Here is a 17,072-nt window from a genome sequence, read left to right on the forward strand (position 1 = left end):
GCACAAACTTGTAGCGCTTGTGTTGAAGTGTTGGATTGATTATACACTTAAGCTCTAAAAAAAGAAAGAATTAACTAGGAAACCATTTGAGTATTCAGATAACTGAAAACTAGTGTCACTGACCAAAGTAAGTGCTTGGATGCGTAGGTCCTTGGACCCAGTGACCAAACGCACCCATCTTCTGAACAGATCCTGTCACCAGCGAGGGGAGAGTGGCAGGAGCATTCGGAACAACGCTCTTGGTGGAGAGGGAGACGCTATATAAGCGAATGCGGCCCGCGAGAGTGAAAACGTTGGCTGGCCTACACAGAGCTGAAGACTCGGCCCGACTCTCTACCCGTTGTGCCATGAAGGTAGGTGGCTCGCGCTGCGGCTGCGGCTGCGGTTGCTTCTGCGACCTTCGCAGTGAACCTCTCTTCCTCGGAGTACTGGTGCTACTGACCGCACGCAAGGGCGCGGCCTATGCGGAAATTACGACCGTTCTTAAATTTTCCTTTGAAGTTCGCAATGTAATTACCGTGGAATTTACGAACGTTTATTACTAATAGAAGAAAAGTTTACGAGTGTCTAAGTATGATGGTGTGAAAGTGGCTCACGTGTTGCGCAAGACCTACGGTTCTATGTACGCTACGTGAATTTTTTGACAACGTAACATTTCCCAACAAAAAATTATGTGGAAAAAATCAGTATCTGGAAATCAAACTTTAATTGCGCTTGAAGATGGCGTACAGAGCAGAAGGAAAATTTCAGTTGTGTTATTACACAAGTTCATGAAGTTGTCTTAATCTCTCTAGCCTGTATGTGATAGGAAATTGCTAAAATATCTAAATAAGTCTCTTACAAAGAAGAAAGATTTCTGATATTTATCATCCACGATCTAGTTGCTTAAAGAGCCGCTGTACGAACATGGTGACCTCCGTTTAACAAACCTCCTATTCGACGATATTTAGATTTTTATTTTCCCTAACATGCCAGAATCTCATCATCGTTATCTCCTCTATACGTAGCCATTGCGTACCTCACACAATTGTTATAACTTCGGTTTCGGCTCCTAATAACACAGAAATCGAGTAATATGGTGTTGCGGTTAAGAACTGGACGTCTGTCTAGGACCGTCTGAGATCAAATCACTATCTATATTAAAGTTTCCTTGGTATACTTGAAACACATTTTCTGCTTCCATGTTGCTTTCCTTCGAAAAGGCAATAGTTATTACTTTTCTCAGTGTTTACACAACTGAATGAGCGGTCCATTCCTAAAAAGGGATATCCCCATGGCACGTCACATGTTAGGTGAAACTGCTGCGTTTATTATGTATTTCTGTACTAACTAATGAGATAGAAGCTCTGTCGTATCCTTGTTCAACGGAGCTCTCAGTGTCCGAGACCGACACATGGCTTACTACAGCTTTAAGCTTTTTTTCTGTGTGTCATTAGGCTCCATTTGTAATGATAAATAGTGTAACGGGAAATCAGATACTTCTAGAGCTTCTTTTATGTGCTTGTGATGATTAACCTGAAAGCTTCCAAGAGATCTGCATTAAGAAGTGTAATTTTTATATTTTCAAATGGATTAGAAGGAGCTTCGTTCGTGAATATATGAAACCCGTGAATGACTGCGTTAGGTATTCAGCGTTTACAGGGGAGCAACAAACTACTGACTACCAATCCCACCACTTCCCAGAAAAGACCAAAACAGCATGCACGTCTATCAAATTACTATATGCATTTGTGGGTGAATTTATACTTCCATAGTTCAGCGTTTTGAAAGTTATTTTTCAGGAGGTCTTGGAGAATGCTCCATTCGTGGTCTTGCTTAACTCTCCGCATATCTCACGTATGGAGTGAAGGCAAGAAATTGTTCACACTATAACAAGAATGCTACATTCGGTAAATGAATCCATATTTGTTTCACTTAATGATGAGCTGAGGAATATTCTCATCATTTCATAGGACAATGAACAGTAGTACACCGTAAAAGTGATTAGCTGAAAGGACACTTGTTCAGTTAGAAACGGACTTCAAAAATCAATGTCTGGTAAGGTGCTATTATATTAACCGACATCAGCGTATGTCTAGCGCTCTTAATTTTCAGCGTTCTGGAAGACTAATGCTAATCACTAATAAATAGAGGCTCGGAGAAGAACAGTAGTAAAAATGCTAACTACAACGTGCACGATTCGATGTAGTATTCCCTATCAATATACGCGAATCTCAGCATGAAGTTTTTTGTGGAGAAAGTCGCTATGTAAATCATCGAAGAGGTGTGACTTAATTTCATGTAATTAAATAATTAGTGTTTCACTTGATTGAATTCTCATCTACGGAATGTAGAATAAGTTTAAAACGAAAAAATTTCTAACGCAAACGAATGCTCTTGCAAGAACTTTTCTGAAATGTTGTTATAGTAGTGAATACTGTCTTAATACAGGTAGCCACTGAAGTTCGTTTTATATGAAAAAGATCGAATTTTACGTGCCTGCACTGAATCGTTGCCTAGAGCATATGCAGCATTTTGTGACTAAATTTTAAAGGAACACAAAGTTATTTTTGTTATTTTTTAAAATTTAATAACATGCGTAGAATTCATTGTACGACTGGGTATAACAGAGTTTGTTTATTTGGAAGTAATTATCGCTAACATATAACGGCAAAAGGCAAAAGAATGAAGTAGGTTGAGTAGGGCGGATGCGGCTTTCACGAATGGTTGCAGGATGTGAGGCGGCAGGGAGACGGTTACGCCACGTTTTTTCCACGGAAAATGAACGCCTTGGTCTCTTGTCAACGATCGCTGGTTAGTTCCGGCATGCGCTTCCTGGGGGAGGTGCGTCATGGACTGACCCGGTTTTGCAGGGCGCGCCGCTCCGCTACTAGTGCGAGTCAGCCAGCCCAACTGTTTAAAAGCTAAGTGGCCCCGTCTCTGTTCTGTCAACCCCATCAGCGGACGGCTTACAGAAGCAGAGATCCGTGGTACCAGTCGCCTCCGACTGTAATGGGACGACCCATGCTCTCTGCTACTACACCAACGCACAGCTTCCAATTTTCACTTATAAACGACTCCTGCCACCATCAGAATTAATTCGGTTTCGCCCACCGACGTAAACCTGTTGTTGTTAATTTGCTTTAACTTGTTAATAACAGTAAATGATTTCAAGGAAGTCATTTTCCTGTGTGGACAGTTCTTTTATTTGAAATAAACATTATCTTCATTATGTAGCAATTAGCTTATTTCGCCCTGTTGGGTATTAGCATGAAACAACAATAATAAAGCTATGACAGTTTCAAGACATACAAGAAATAAAAACGAAAATATAAAAAAACACGCCTCAGGTACTTACACTACAATATAAATTATTATGCTAACAGAATATTGTATTCTGCATATCAGAGCATGTGATGGAGTCCCTAACAAGAGGTTCGCACAGTCGTGCGTGTTTCATTACAGTACTAACAAAGGTAACACATTAAATTACGTTAGTGTAGCTACTGAAACGGAAACCATATAGGATGCACGCAAATGAACTTAGCAGTAAAACTATAGTCCTGAAGGTCCAAAAAACTTGTACAAAAGTAATTTAAATCACACAAGCAGCTTGTAGTGAAATTGCGTGCTTATGGAATATCGTCTCCGTTAGTTACTGGATTCGTGATTTCCTGTCAGAGAGGTCACAGTTCGTAGTAGTTGACGGAAAGTCATCGAGTAAAACACAAGTGATTTCTGGTGTTCCTAAAGGAAGTGTTATAGGCCCTTTGCTGTCCTTATGTATATAAACGATTTGGGGGACAATCTGAGCATCCGTCTTAGGTTGCTTACGGATGATGCTGTCGTTTATCGATTATTAAAGTCCTCAGAAGATCAAAACAAAATGCAAAACGATTTAGAAAAGATATCTGTATGGTACGAAAGTAGGCAATTGACCCAAAATAAAGAAAAGTGTGAGGTCATCCTTATGAGTGCTAAAACGAAAACGTTAAACTTCGGTTACGCGATAAATCAGTCAAATCTGAAGTCCGTAAATTCGACTAAATACCTAGGAATTACAATTATGAACAACTTAATTGGAACGGGTACATGGAAAAAGCTGTGGGGAAGGCTAACCAAAGACGGTGTTCTATTGGCAGGACACTTAGAAAACGTAACAGATCTCCTAAGGAGATCTGTTACGCTTGTCCGTCCTCTTTTAGAATGCTGATGCTTGATGTGGGATCCTTACCAGATAGGATTAACGGAATTCATCGAAAATTTCAAAGAGGAACAGCACGTTTTATGTTATCGCTAAATAGGGGAGCGAGTGTCACTCAACTGATACAGGATTTGGGATGGACATCATTGAAACAAAGGCGTGTTACGTTGCGAAGGAATATTGTAACGAAATTCCAATCACCAACTTTCTCCTCGGAATGTGAAAATATTTTGTTGACGCTGACCTACATAGGAAGAACGATCACCATGATAAAATAAGGAAAATCAGAGCACGTACGAAAAGATATAGGTGTTCTTTCTTTCCGCGCGCTATACGAGATCGGAAAAATAGAGAATTTGAAGGTGGTTACATGAACGCTCTGCCAGACATTTAAATGTGATTTGCAGAGTATCCATGTAGATGTAGATGTAGAAGTAAAACATATAAAAGACATTACCATATAAATATGCATAATTTATGAGTTTTACAGAACGTCTCTTAAGCGAAAACGTATGTATATCAGAATAAATACATAATTTACTTCACGATTAAATTATATGGCTGTTCAGGAAATTATCTTCAGTGAATACTTCTACCGTATTGATGATATTCGCATTTAGCAGTCACGATAACAGGTCTCTCACGTTGTGTTTCCTGCAAGATGGTAAATTTCCGGTGCTTGCTCGTGATATAGTTTCGCACAGTGCAGTCAGCTCTGTATGATCAGACACAGGAGGTGTAAGATAGTGTGGGAAACAGTCTTCACATACTTGTACACCGTAACCTCTCTGATTAGACAGTACTGGTGCTTAGAACGTTATGGTTAAAATAAACCATTGAATGAAATAGAAATGTACGAAGATTATATCAATTGTGGCAGGACCTCTAAATCCTGAATTAAGTATCAGTTCCACCCAAAATACCGTATTAAAATATACATGTCAATCTTGGATGCCAAAACCGTTTCCACTATTCAAATTTCTTCACACTATATTAACCCACTGACTTGTACAGCCAGCTCACAACCGATCGCGGGTTTCAGGTCCATTATTACGTTGCGGGCTGTGAGACGAGCCGAGTAGCTACAGCTTCTTCTTACTGTTTCTTATTCTCTATTGGTTCTAGGCGCTGCAGTCTGGAAACGCGAGACCGCTACGGTCGCAGGTTCGAATCCTGCCTCGGGCATGGATGTGTGTGATGTCCTTAGTTTAGTTAGGTTTAACTACTTCTAAGTTCTAGGGGACCAATGACCTCAGCAGTTGAGTCCCATAGTGCTCAGAGCCATTTTTTATTCTCTACTAGTAGATGGCATGACATGTTCTGTACCACTGGAAAGCTGAGAAATCGATGTATTTAATGGTGTATAACACACTCGATGTCTTAAGCTATTTTATGAGTTATAAGCAACCATTTCCAGGCAAACATAACAACAACTTTTTCTTCTTTAATTACCTCAGGTCGCAATATTGCAAGATCGTCATTCATAAAACGAGCCGTTGTTGAATGCTTTGGAGCTTCCAGTATTTTGCAGAAGTCAGTAACGGCTGTGGTACTACCCAGTGAAATTTGCACTCTGTGAGATTGCCAATGGAACGTCCGCATACGTCGGCTGTTTCGTCGACGGCTGTCCGAATCTGGTGGCTATTTACATATCGCTGCATACTTTTCAGAGCCTCCGGGTACTAAATACGGAACAGGTTATCCTTAACGTCGATTCATCAGGAAGCTGTCGCCCGCAGTACTTTTGTAGAAACGTGCGAACTTGATGTTTGTATCATGGCATGTTGACAGTACCATAGCGGAGCACCTATCATGGAAATAATTCATCATTGGAGTTTGGAATATTTTGTATTTTCTTCAATAATACTTGCTTCTTAGACGACTGCAGTGCTTTGTTCACTGTGTGTGGTAATCTCTAGGTATATGTCGCTGAAGTTGGGAGCTCATAGATTACCTGATCTGCTTACCGCATGCGCAACACGAAGCTATCTCTCCAAAGCGTCATTCTTCGTAGCCAAAGACCTTCATTTAAATAACAATTTTTACGCAGCAGGGGGCATAATCAACACGAGCAGTCATGAACTCTTAAGAAGTACTAGTTGGCAAACTTACTTGGGGCAAGAGCTCCCTAGATCTTAATTCTTAGAAGTCGGTAGTAGCCGAGAAACTTGAGGAGGCGTCTTTTGTTTGCTCCACTGCCAATCTCGACAACACACGGAGCCCTTTACTACACACAGTAATGGCTACTACAATGATACACGCAGTATTGTTATTGTATCTCCTTTGCGTCTGAACACTGAAATTCTGAATCTTAAAAAATGATCATAATTCATCCCAAACTGCAATTAACCACGTGTTTTGGGCTAGTACGTAATTTTTAGAGGTAATTTACTTCGTGTCATAATCTTGTACGGTAGGTAGGATCCGGGTATCATTTTCCTAATTTCGTGGGACATTTTTTACCTTGTTTCGGTTTCTAATTGTATATTTCAGATCAGTCAGCCTCATCAGACATAAGAGGCTTCCGAATTATTTTCAATTCTCTGTTTTTATTGTATGCGGCAGAGATCAATAGTTTGAGATTTGTTCAGCTAGTCGTGAAAAGCTTTAGTTCAGTTTCACGTATGTCTGGATATTCATGCCAGTATCGTCTTCAGAATTAATATTCGGAGAGTTTCCGGTATGTTCCAATGTGGATATGGACACACAGTGAATATCGTTAAACTTGATATAAATTAGTAGAAGCACAAACAAACGAAATTTCTATGCATATGAATGTTTTCGAGGCACCTCTTTGGAACAAAATTTTCTTGCCTCGCAAAGAAGGAAGATACAGTATATGTACTCTACATGGCCCTTACCATGGCCGCCTAATGGTTTCTTCACACGGGAGAGCAGGAAATAGTCTACTAGAAATGACTACTGCTCTTACCAAGGGCCGCGTCGCTTTTGCCTATCAGTGTAAAGCGAAATCGTTTCGATGTGCCGTAATTTGCAGGAATTGATTATGAATGGCTTCTTTTCTGAGAGGTTTCCGGATCTTCCTTTCCTATCTGCGTAAACGATTTGTGTCGCGTACGTTCTTCACTCTCAAATTATCCGTGTTAAACTCTGCGCAGCAAGGCTGCTAGAGAAATCAGCGTGAAAGTACTTGCCAAGGTCTGTTGAATGCGTGTCAGTGCTGCATTTCCGTGGATCGTTGGCCTCTTGTCCAAGATCACGATCAACAAGCACTTCGTTCAAAAACATACCGTTCACAACACACGCTGTTTAGGCTGCTCTTAAATTGCAGGACGTTAACTTACGTATTGTTGATGCCAAAACGAATAGAGAACTTTGTATCTTACAAATTTGTACGAGGAGACTTCAAAAAGTAAGTTAAACGTTATTATGACAGGCTTATTAACTTTTATTAAACGCCGTACTAAGCTTCAAAGTGAGACATAATTATGACACTGTCTTTAAATACAATCACTAAGTCTCTGGAAACAACATTAGGAATGTTCTAGCAAGTGTTTAATGCCTCGACGAGAGAAATCGGCTTCGTTCTCAAGGAGCCATTTGAGCACCACTGTATGAACGTCCTTATCATCGGAAAAAAATTTTTTCGCATACGCTCATTCAGCTTGCCGAAAAGAAGGAAACTGCATGGCGCAGGATCTCGACTTCTTGATTCAGTAACAGCCACGTGTGTGCGGCCTTGATCGAATAGTTGGCAGCATTTCACCACGGCTGGACGCGGAACCGCATTTGATTCATTTGCCGCCAGAATTTCACTGAGTGTATGTGTGCAATTCAGACGTTTTGCCCACAAGAACCACACTGTTCCGCATACTCTGGAGAAGGTTTTCAGTTACTGCATTGTTTCAGTCGCACTCTGTGACCCATCTGTTATCGGTAACACAGCATAACTGTGTCTGCAGGAAATCCGAAACACGCACGCTCCTCTCACAATACGCTACTCTCGTTGCACAATGGCCTTAGCGTGAGACGACGTGTGTAACGTACTTTCTGAAGCCGTTACGTATCTTACTACTTGACAATAAGCGACGCTCTTCGTTTTAGATTAGTTTACAGATACTGTTGCGTTTATTTGATTACCTACGTAACATGCAGAAAAATATACACAGCAGGCCATGAAACTAAATTGTCACTTAGTGACTCACCAATTAAGTAACGCATAAATGTGAAACAAAGATAATGTTAGGATAATTTTATTCGGATGTCTCGGAAAGATCGATCTATCAGAATGTCAATGGCATTAAATCACAAACAGAAACAACAACAAAGAAAAAGTGAATCTTTTATGTAATAACAAGAAATTATATTTCACAGAACAGTTGTTCAGTATGAAACCACGAAGATACGTGACACTTCCGAGGACAACAGAAGAACCGGTCTTATCTTCGAATAGAACTGATCAATCTTACCATACAATGATTCTTACGGTCGCTTCAGTGTAGAATAACGGTGTGCTGCTTTCTCTTCCGATAAAATCTACCGAGTGAGGTGTCGCAGTGGTAAGACACTCGATTTGGAGGAGGTTTTAATCCCGTCCGGTAAGCCAGATACGGTTATTACGAGGTGTACCCAATACGCTCAAGGCAAATTCATGCATAGTTTGCTTGAAAAAGACACTGGTGATTTCATCCTCTCCAATCCCAACTTGTTCTCGGCTTTTAAAACGTCGTCGTCAACAAAATGCTAAACCCTAACCATCCTCGTTTACTTCTGATTAAATACGAGCGTTTCAGTTTGTATGATTGCTTTTGAACAGAAACACAGAATATGCTCTCGATCTAATTCATTTCGTAATTATTGAAAACTCCGAATCACATAAACTGTATTTAAGCCTTTTGCAGGATCATAACGAAATCGTATCATTTTATAATTAAGAATACCTTTTTTTCTAAAAATGGCTCAGCAGCAATTTCTAATGTATAATTGCATAGGGAAACATCACTAAGCCCTCTCTGTCAGTTTCCTACTCATCCTGGCAGTATACGATCCACCTCGTCCCCTACGGTTTGTCTGGGAAAGCTTCTTACCCCTTAGCCTTCTCCCCCACCTCTTTCCCTCTTTTTACCACCTCATACCCCGGCAATCCAAAAGCTGGATTAATAACATACAGAGAAAGGTGAAGATAGTGGTTTTAATGCCTCAGGTGTTCTACATTGTCTTCCTCCACTTGAGGACAACGTACAAAAAGTTCGCAGAAACGCATGTAACTGTTAGACTAGTCCTTCATTGGGATGCTGTTTAAGTCGTATGTCACATTGGCTTCAACGTCGGTTATATAGTCAAAGGGTTGACCCTCCTGTAATTTCTTCAATTTCTCGTTTCATGGTAGATTCGTTTTGGTAATAGTAAGACTTGTCAGCTACAACGATATCTTTCTAGAAAATAACTGTCCGGTTTTGCATTTTAATGAAGTTGTGACCGGTGTACACGCTTCGTTGTTCGTTGTTTTTATTCAGGAGCCAAGATGTACGGAACAGACGTTGCACACACTTTTCTCTTCTTGAAACTATTCAGGAGAATGTCTTGAGCACTTGATTTAGAGATATTGCTCCACTGCGAATACACAAAGACGATGATGTAGTACGCCTCCACGTCCGCTACTTTACAGTGCCCGTTCACAAATAATTGGTCGAGTGTATATTTGTTGTTTACAGTTGTTAGTTCAAGCTGCCACCGTAGTTACCACGCTGACGTCGCTTAGACGCCAGGAACAATAACAGCCTCGGAACTTTTTGGGCGGACGGTGTATTCACTATACTACCGAAGTGCGTGGATACTATTGTTCAGATTCTATGTAATTATATTTTCATGTTTCTGGTATTTCTGGAGGTTATATAGTATTTAACCATAAATGACAGATCTGAGAGGAAGAGAAAAGCCGAAAATCTGACCTACACTGGTAGGAGAACTATGTATATCTTCGAACGGCGACGTTACTCATAGTCTGTAGCTGAGACTGGTTTACTTACCATTGATGACGGCCAAGTTTTAACTTTTTTTCAGCATAGTAGAGTCCTAACGCACTAATTACTACTGCGATGATATTTCATTAATTTTTAATCCTTGGGTGCATGTAGTAATTACTCATGACAACGTTTCTAAATGTAACAGATATTTTGTAAAGTGACACTGCCAAGTTGAAGTAACTTGTTCCTCACTAAATTTTGATAATAGTTATCTTCCGAGGCTAATAGTTTAAGCTGCTTTTGCAAATTATTTACATTAAATATTCAAATGTGTGTGAAATCTTATGGGACTTAACTGCTAAGGTCATCAGTCCCTAAGCTTACACACTACTTAACCTAAATTATCCTACGGACAAAAACACACACCCATGCCCGAGGGAGGACTCGAACCTCCGCCGGGACCAGCCGCACAGTCCACGCGGCATTTACTTTAAATAAACTTATTATTGAAATATAGATTTTTCTTAAACTTATTTTTAAAATACAGATTATTCACCAGAAATCATGGAAATAAATGTCTGTGTGAAGCAGTTAGAAATTTTATCCGCAACAGTTAGGAGCTATTTTTCCCATTATCTTCATGTAGAATTACATATACGTAATTAGCAATATGAAACGTTACTTCTGACTTTAAGACATCCGGTGATGGAAATGACAACACAACAAAATAAATCCAAATAAATTGCTGGAAGTCAGTGGATAATTATTTAGTGTCCGTCATATGGAAGAGATAGAACTCTATACTAGATCAAAATGCTAGCCATAGTCCCATGAATTACTCGCAGGACAGCGTCACTTCGTTTTACTTCTACTGAGAAGTTACAGCATCGTCCGATTTTCAAGAAATCATTTTATTTCATTTGTATTTGAACTACAGTGAAGTTTGAGAGATAAACGTGCTGCAGCAGCGCATTGTCAGAGGAATGTGTCTCTTGGAATTTGAAAGTTGGCAGCTCAATGAACGCAGCATCGTTTACAATTATACTGAAAAATTATCTTCCATGTAGGTAAGAAACTTCAGACTGATTTATGGAATACAAGGTAAATGAGAATGTAGGAAGACTTAAAATAGACCGCTTAATACCGTCCTCTATTTTACACATCTGTATATGCTTCCGTTGTTATGCGACTGACTGCAGTTAAAAAAAGTAAATAAATCACCCTGTCCCTGTACTGACTTTTATAGTGCTTGAGACGTGACGTGAAAACACATTGTGATTTCCAGTTACCCTGGATTGTACGAATGGTCTCCCTTTACGTGATAACCAATAATTAGTGTGCCTTACGAATAAAACAACTACTAACGTTTGTTTGTAACGATATAGAATGTCTGATCATACTATGTTTTTCAAATAGTGCCAAACGTCAGCCTTTATCTTACGAGGGAGGTAGACAATACAGACCGGTTAGATTAGACTTATGAGATTACCTACACATAATCGGGTTCAGAAGCCACTATGTCTGACGTCATTTTGTGCTATTTATTTACTTTTTATTTGCGAATTACAGCTTTCCCACTTCATTTTCAAGTATGTAACATGCAGACAGTCCAAATACGTAAATTTATAGAACAGTTGTGGCGTTAGATGGTCATGCCATAAGAACAAGTCTGTCACATTTAGATCCCATAAAAACGAAATAAACAAATTATTCCCACTTCATTTTCAAGTATGTAACATGCAGACAGTCCAAATACGTAAATTTATAGAACAGTTGTGGCGCTAGATGGTCATGCCATAAGAACAAGTCTGTCACATTTAGATCCCATAAAAACGAAATAAACAAATTAGGAAAAGAATACCTCTGCGACCAGGCCCATAGGACCGCGCTCCGCCTCTTGGCTGCACACCATCATTTGCTAATACAGTATGAACTATGGACGTCAGCCGGAAAGGGACTACGATTAAAGCACTAGCTCACTGTTAGCTGTAAAACCAGAGCCGCTACTTCTGCTTGAAACAGATGTTCAGTTGTCCTAAGCAGGCTGAATGCACCACATTGCTCTCCTCCCATCTCCGTTGCTACACCCGTAATCAAACGCGTTTGCTTACTAAACAGGCAAGTTGACCGCTAGACAGTGTAAGGAATTGAATAACAGTAAAAATAGCAGAAGAGGAATTTTTTCTTATGGTAAGGAAATCAACTGGTATATGGCGACCAGCCACTGAAGTTACTTCTTTGATATATCAGTTCGCACATAATTGTGACTGTTCTAAGTAAACGAAATAGTGAATGCTCTTCCTTTACGGAAACGTCCATTTCCCAACAGAAATCCTATAATAGATAAAAGAGATACGAGCCTTGGACTGCGAAGTGCCCGAGGGCTACGAGGTAGATTTCCTGTCGGGCGGCGTTCGTTTAGAAACGCTTCTGCGGAGAGGAAAAGCAAACAAGTGGAGAAGAGAGGAGCGCGCTGGGAACCTGTCCCCGGTGAGAGGGCGCCCGCGCCCGCGGCCTACATAAGGAGCGCCTGACCTTCGTTGCCTTCACTCCGCTGCATACTTTCCGTTTCTACACGTGGCCACCGGGACAGCTTTCTAATTAGGCCAAGTTACTGGAGCACGCAACTTGATACTAAAACACCAACGAGGCGGAGGTAAAGCCTTCCGGAACCTCGGAGTGCAGTCCTCCACCCGTATGTTTGAGCTAGCATGTTTTAAGCAACAGACTGAAGCTCATTCAGGAGTACAATACCTCTGCAACTTACAGACACGCTACTATAGTGATCGACAAAGATGTAAGCTGTATTCAATTTTACATCCTAAACAAAGATTATTTCAGGAATGAGCAGCCTTAAGTGCTTCGAACGGGGACCAATGATGTTGCCCAAGTATGGAATGAAACCATTATAATAACGAGCGATCATATGGCGTACTCTAACATGGATGTGTGTTTTAAGTATTTATTCATATTAAGTAGAATAAACCGTTGTTTTGTCAGTAATTACATACTATATACATATATTATTGCCTATCACACAACACTTAAAAACATGAACTTCAATATGTGGCTAACAGACTAGGCAACATACCTGTGATAACCCACGTCATTTCAGCAGAAATATACTTTTTGGTAAAATTATCAATGAGACCAGATATGGTGACCTGTCTATCATTTTAGGTTAAGAGTAGTCACATGCTGAAAATTTTTATAGTCCTCTGCACTGAAATTCCTAATTATGTAGAATACAGGGCAAACATCAATAAAACCGACAAACTGCTGGGAAAGGTGGGCCACTTGAAAGGAGCTTTAACTAGGATACGTCTTAATTTCCTGTAGAATCCGGTCCTCCAAATCTAGTGTACACACAGTCCACGGCCTTCGTGTACGTCCGTCTATCTGAAAGGACCCGTGACCACTCAAACGCTCATAAAGAGCTTGAAACGTTGTGCGATGTTGTTGGCGTCTGTGATGGTACTTGTTTTGCTATTGCCGTGCTACCTTTCCATCGTTTCTATCTCAGTTTGTTCCCAACATGAATACCGGGCCATTCTGCTGCTTACAGTCTCTGTATCAATCACACACCCTGCACCACGCAAGGAACACAGGGCACGTTGTGAGAAGAACTTCCATTCATCAATTTTTCGCTTTTATTAATGTTCACCCTGTATAATGAGAAACATAGCAATTTATAATTTGTCAGAAGTTAATGATATAGGACTTACATAAAATCAGAACTGAAGTTCCACTCACCAACAAAGCACTTCAGGTGTTTTACAGTACACATAACGCCACGAAGAATGAAAAATAAGAAAAAAATCTAATTATTCATTTTCTCCCCTTGCCTCAGATTTGTGACACATCTGTGCGGCTGGTCCCGGAGGAGGTTCGAGTCCTCCCTCGTGCATGGGTGTATGTGTTTGTCCTTAGGATAATTTAGGTTAAGTAGTGTGTAAGCTTATGAACTGATGATCTTAGCAGTTGGGTCCCATACGATTTGACACACATTTGACATTTTTTGTGACTCATCGCCTGTACAGAATGAACCAGGAGAAAAGGTACATGCTTTGAGGGGTGATAGTATTGGTAACTCTGACAAAAATCGTCATACTAACATATGTCCTATTATCTAGTTTCCGAAAAAACTAATGAAAAGAATGCAGGTGACAGCAAATGAAACACTACGATCTAATGTGTTGTTTCATTGTGTGCTAATCCCTTGGCAAAACGCCGTCGTATGTACTTTCAGAACGGCGGAGGTACTGCACATTCCATACGGCCAGTGACTCAGTATCTGACTTAAACGTATCCTGAGCATTGGATCGGTCCCCGCGGATTCATTTCTTGGCCACCGAGGTTACCCGATGTTACTCCATTGGACTAATGTCTGTGGGACTGACTTAAGAGCGAAGTCTACAAACACAGAGGGGACGCAAAGGAGGAACTACCCGCTCTTATTTTACATGCGTGTGTTCAAGTAAAGAACTGTGCGGATGAGCTCAGATCAGCAACAGAAATGTTGTGTACTAGAACTGCAGAATGCATTGCATTTCACGGTGGGCATTTTGAACATCTTGTGTGAGAAAGTGTACACAATTAAGCAAACTATTAGACGACAATGTTTCATTTATCATCACCTGCATTTGTCCTGTTCCTAATGGCTTTCATTAGTTTCCTCAGAAACTGTTAGAGTCCGCCGCAGTGGCCGTGCGGTTAAAGGCGCTGCAGTCTGGAACCGCAAGACCGCTACGGTCGCAGGTTCGAATCCTGCCTCGGGCATGGATGTTTATGATGTCCTTAGGTTAGTTAGGTTTAACTAGTTCTAAGTTCTAGGTGACTAATGACCTCAGAAGTTGAGTCCCATAGTGCTCAGAGACATTTGAACCATTTTCAGAAACTGTTAGGAACATGACATACGTTCATATACGTTTTTTATTCAGAATCGTTAATACTATCAACCCTGAAAGCATGCATCTTTCCTCCTGAATCACTGTGTATACAAACAGCGTCTCAAATTTCCAGTGCAGCTACGGCACTCTTCACATTTAGTTATAAATACTTCCGTGAGGTTGCGCTGAGAATTTCCATACGGATCTTCGCAATCTTACAAAAGCTAGGAAAAGTTGGTCGTTTTCTTTCTGCGTATCCGTATAACCGTCTTCTTTTCTAATAGCGTGCAAAATCCTTAATGGATCTTCTCTTCAGTATTAAAAGGAACATCATACGTTTCAGTTGTAATTTTGCGTTTATTTCTGCGTATACCTATAACCGTCTTCTTTTTTGATAGTATGCAGAATCCTTAATGAATGTACTCTTGTATATTATAAGGAACATCATATTTTTCAGTTGTGGTCTCAAGCATTCAAAGGACTCCTGCTAAAAACGAAGCAAAGTACAGCGAACACCTGCGCGCTTTTCTCTTTGGTTTCTTCGTTTAGCCATTTCTTATACAACGTCCTATTTTCAACACCTCCTTCGTCGTGGACGGAACTTCTCAACTTATTTCATACGCCTGTACGTCGGTCCCTATATTTATTCACTGACGGAAATGGGAAGCCTTACGCCAACACCTGAGGGAACGCTACCAAACTGATACTCCAAAATGTCCATGCCGTGAGATATACTGATTAAAATATTAGCCTTATGCGAAAATATTTTCGGCATTTGTCCTACAGAAAAATGTTTTTTAATATGATGTATTGGCGTTTGGCCTTAACCACTCAGCCAGAGAAGTTAGTGACTACAGATTTAGTTTAAAGTAACACATATACAGCATACGCATTAGAAAATACATTAATTACAGGCAAATTTCATGGTACAGTCTGTACATTCACGCATTTAACGCAGTCGATATATCACAACTTCTTGCTCTCGAACCTCTGAGTTTGACTTATAACTGGATATCCGCTTGTTGCAGAAACTGGGCAACATTGACAAAGTTCGTTGGGCTCAGCTGTCGAAACAGGTCCGCCACAGATGTATGTTGAGGTACTCCTGCTCTGATCAAGGCCTTGAGAAACTTGTGGCATTGTCTATCATAGCGTGAACATCCTAGTGTCACGTGAATGATGTCTCTAATTTCAGTTGCGTGGTCTTTGCAGTATGAACATGACTGAACTTTCATCCTCTAAATATGTAAAGGGTAACAATCGTGGAACAGCCGGATGCGCGTTAGGGTAGTGGTATGACGTCTGGATAGCTTAATTAGGGAGATCCAGGTTTTTCGCGGAATACTCAGCTGTATTACGGCATAATGTCTTCCTTTGGACTGTTGTGAGAGCTCCCACGTGTGTCACCATTCTTGATGAACCTTCATTCAAGCAACAAAAACTGTATGAGGAAGGTAGGTGTAATAAGGTTGGCCATCAGTCACGCTTTGGTTTGTCCGGTGGACCATCATCTCTCTACATAAGATACCAGAATGTCCCTGGACGCATGATAATTCGACACGTCTATGTTGACTTTCACACTCATGGAGTAACTTAATTGTATCGAGTACATGACGATTAGTGTTGGCGCCGTGTTTCTGCTTTCTCAGGTTTTCCAGCGCATTCCTCGAATCCGTAGCAATAAGGGTGTCGTTTAACTGACTTGCCGCACACTGAAGGGCTTCCTTAATTGCAAGGACTTCGGCAGTGAAGATGCTGGCTTCCGTCGGTAGCATAAACATAGCCAAAGATAATGGATCTTCGTAGAAGTAAGCAAAGCCCGTTCCCTCTCTTGTTTTGGAGCCTTCAGTGAAAATGTTGACCAGTAAGGGCCACGTTGATGCAATCAAATGGGAAACGCCAGTAGAAGCAGTGAAAGTTCGATCCGACTCTCTAGACTGTTAAAAGATCGTGGGCTGGTAATTTACTACGTCATATTCCAAATTAAATGCAGGAAGAGGAGTCGTTTAGGACGAGGTGTATCACATATCTTTGCTGCCTGAAACTTTTAACTGGGAGGGGTACCCTCCTCCA

At 40.6% G+C, this 17,072-nt stretch overlaps 1 protein-coding gene across 1 annotated transcript in view; it reads left to right on the forward strand.

The window, feature by feature from the left end:
* The first annotated feature begins 306 nt into the window (after positions 1 to 306).
* Positions 307 to 17,072, forward strand: part of LOC126249647 (uncharacterized) — a 275,730-nt gene continuing 258,964 nt past the window's right edge. Inside the window, exon 1 of the mRNA XM_049951326.1 lies at positions 307 to 353. Within this exon, the coding sequence (XP_049807283.1) occupies positions 348 to 353 (6 nt within the window). The 5' untranslated portion in view covers positions 307 to 347. The remainder of the gene's footprint in view (positions 354 to 17,072) is intronic.

Source organism: Schistocerca nitens, chromosome 3, assembly GCF_023898315.1.
Source record: "Schistocerca nitens isolate TAMUIC-IGC-003100 chromosome 3, iqSchNite1.1, whole genome shotgun sequence".
In the NCBI taxonomy this organism is placed as follows: Eukaryota; Metazoa; Arthropoda; class Insecta; order Orthoptera; family Acrididae; genus Schistocerca; species Schistocerca nitens.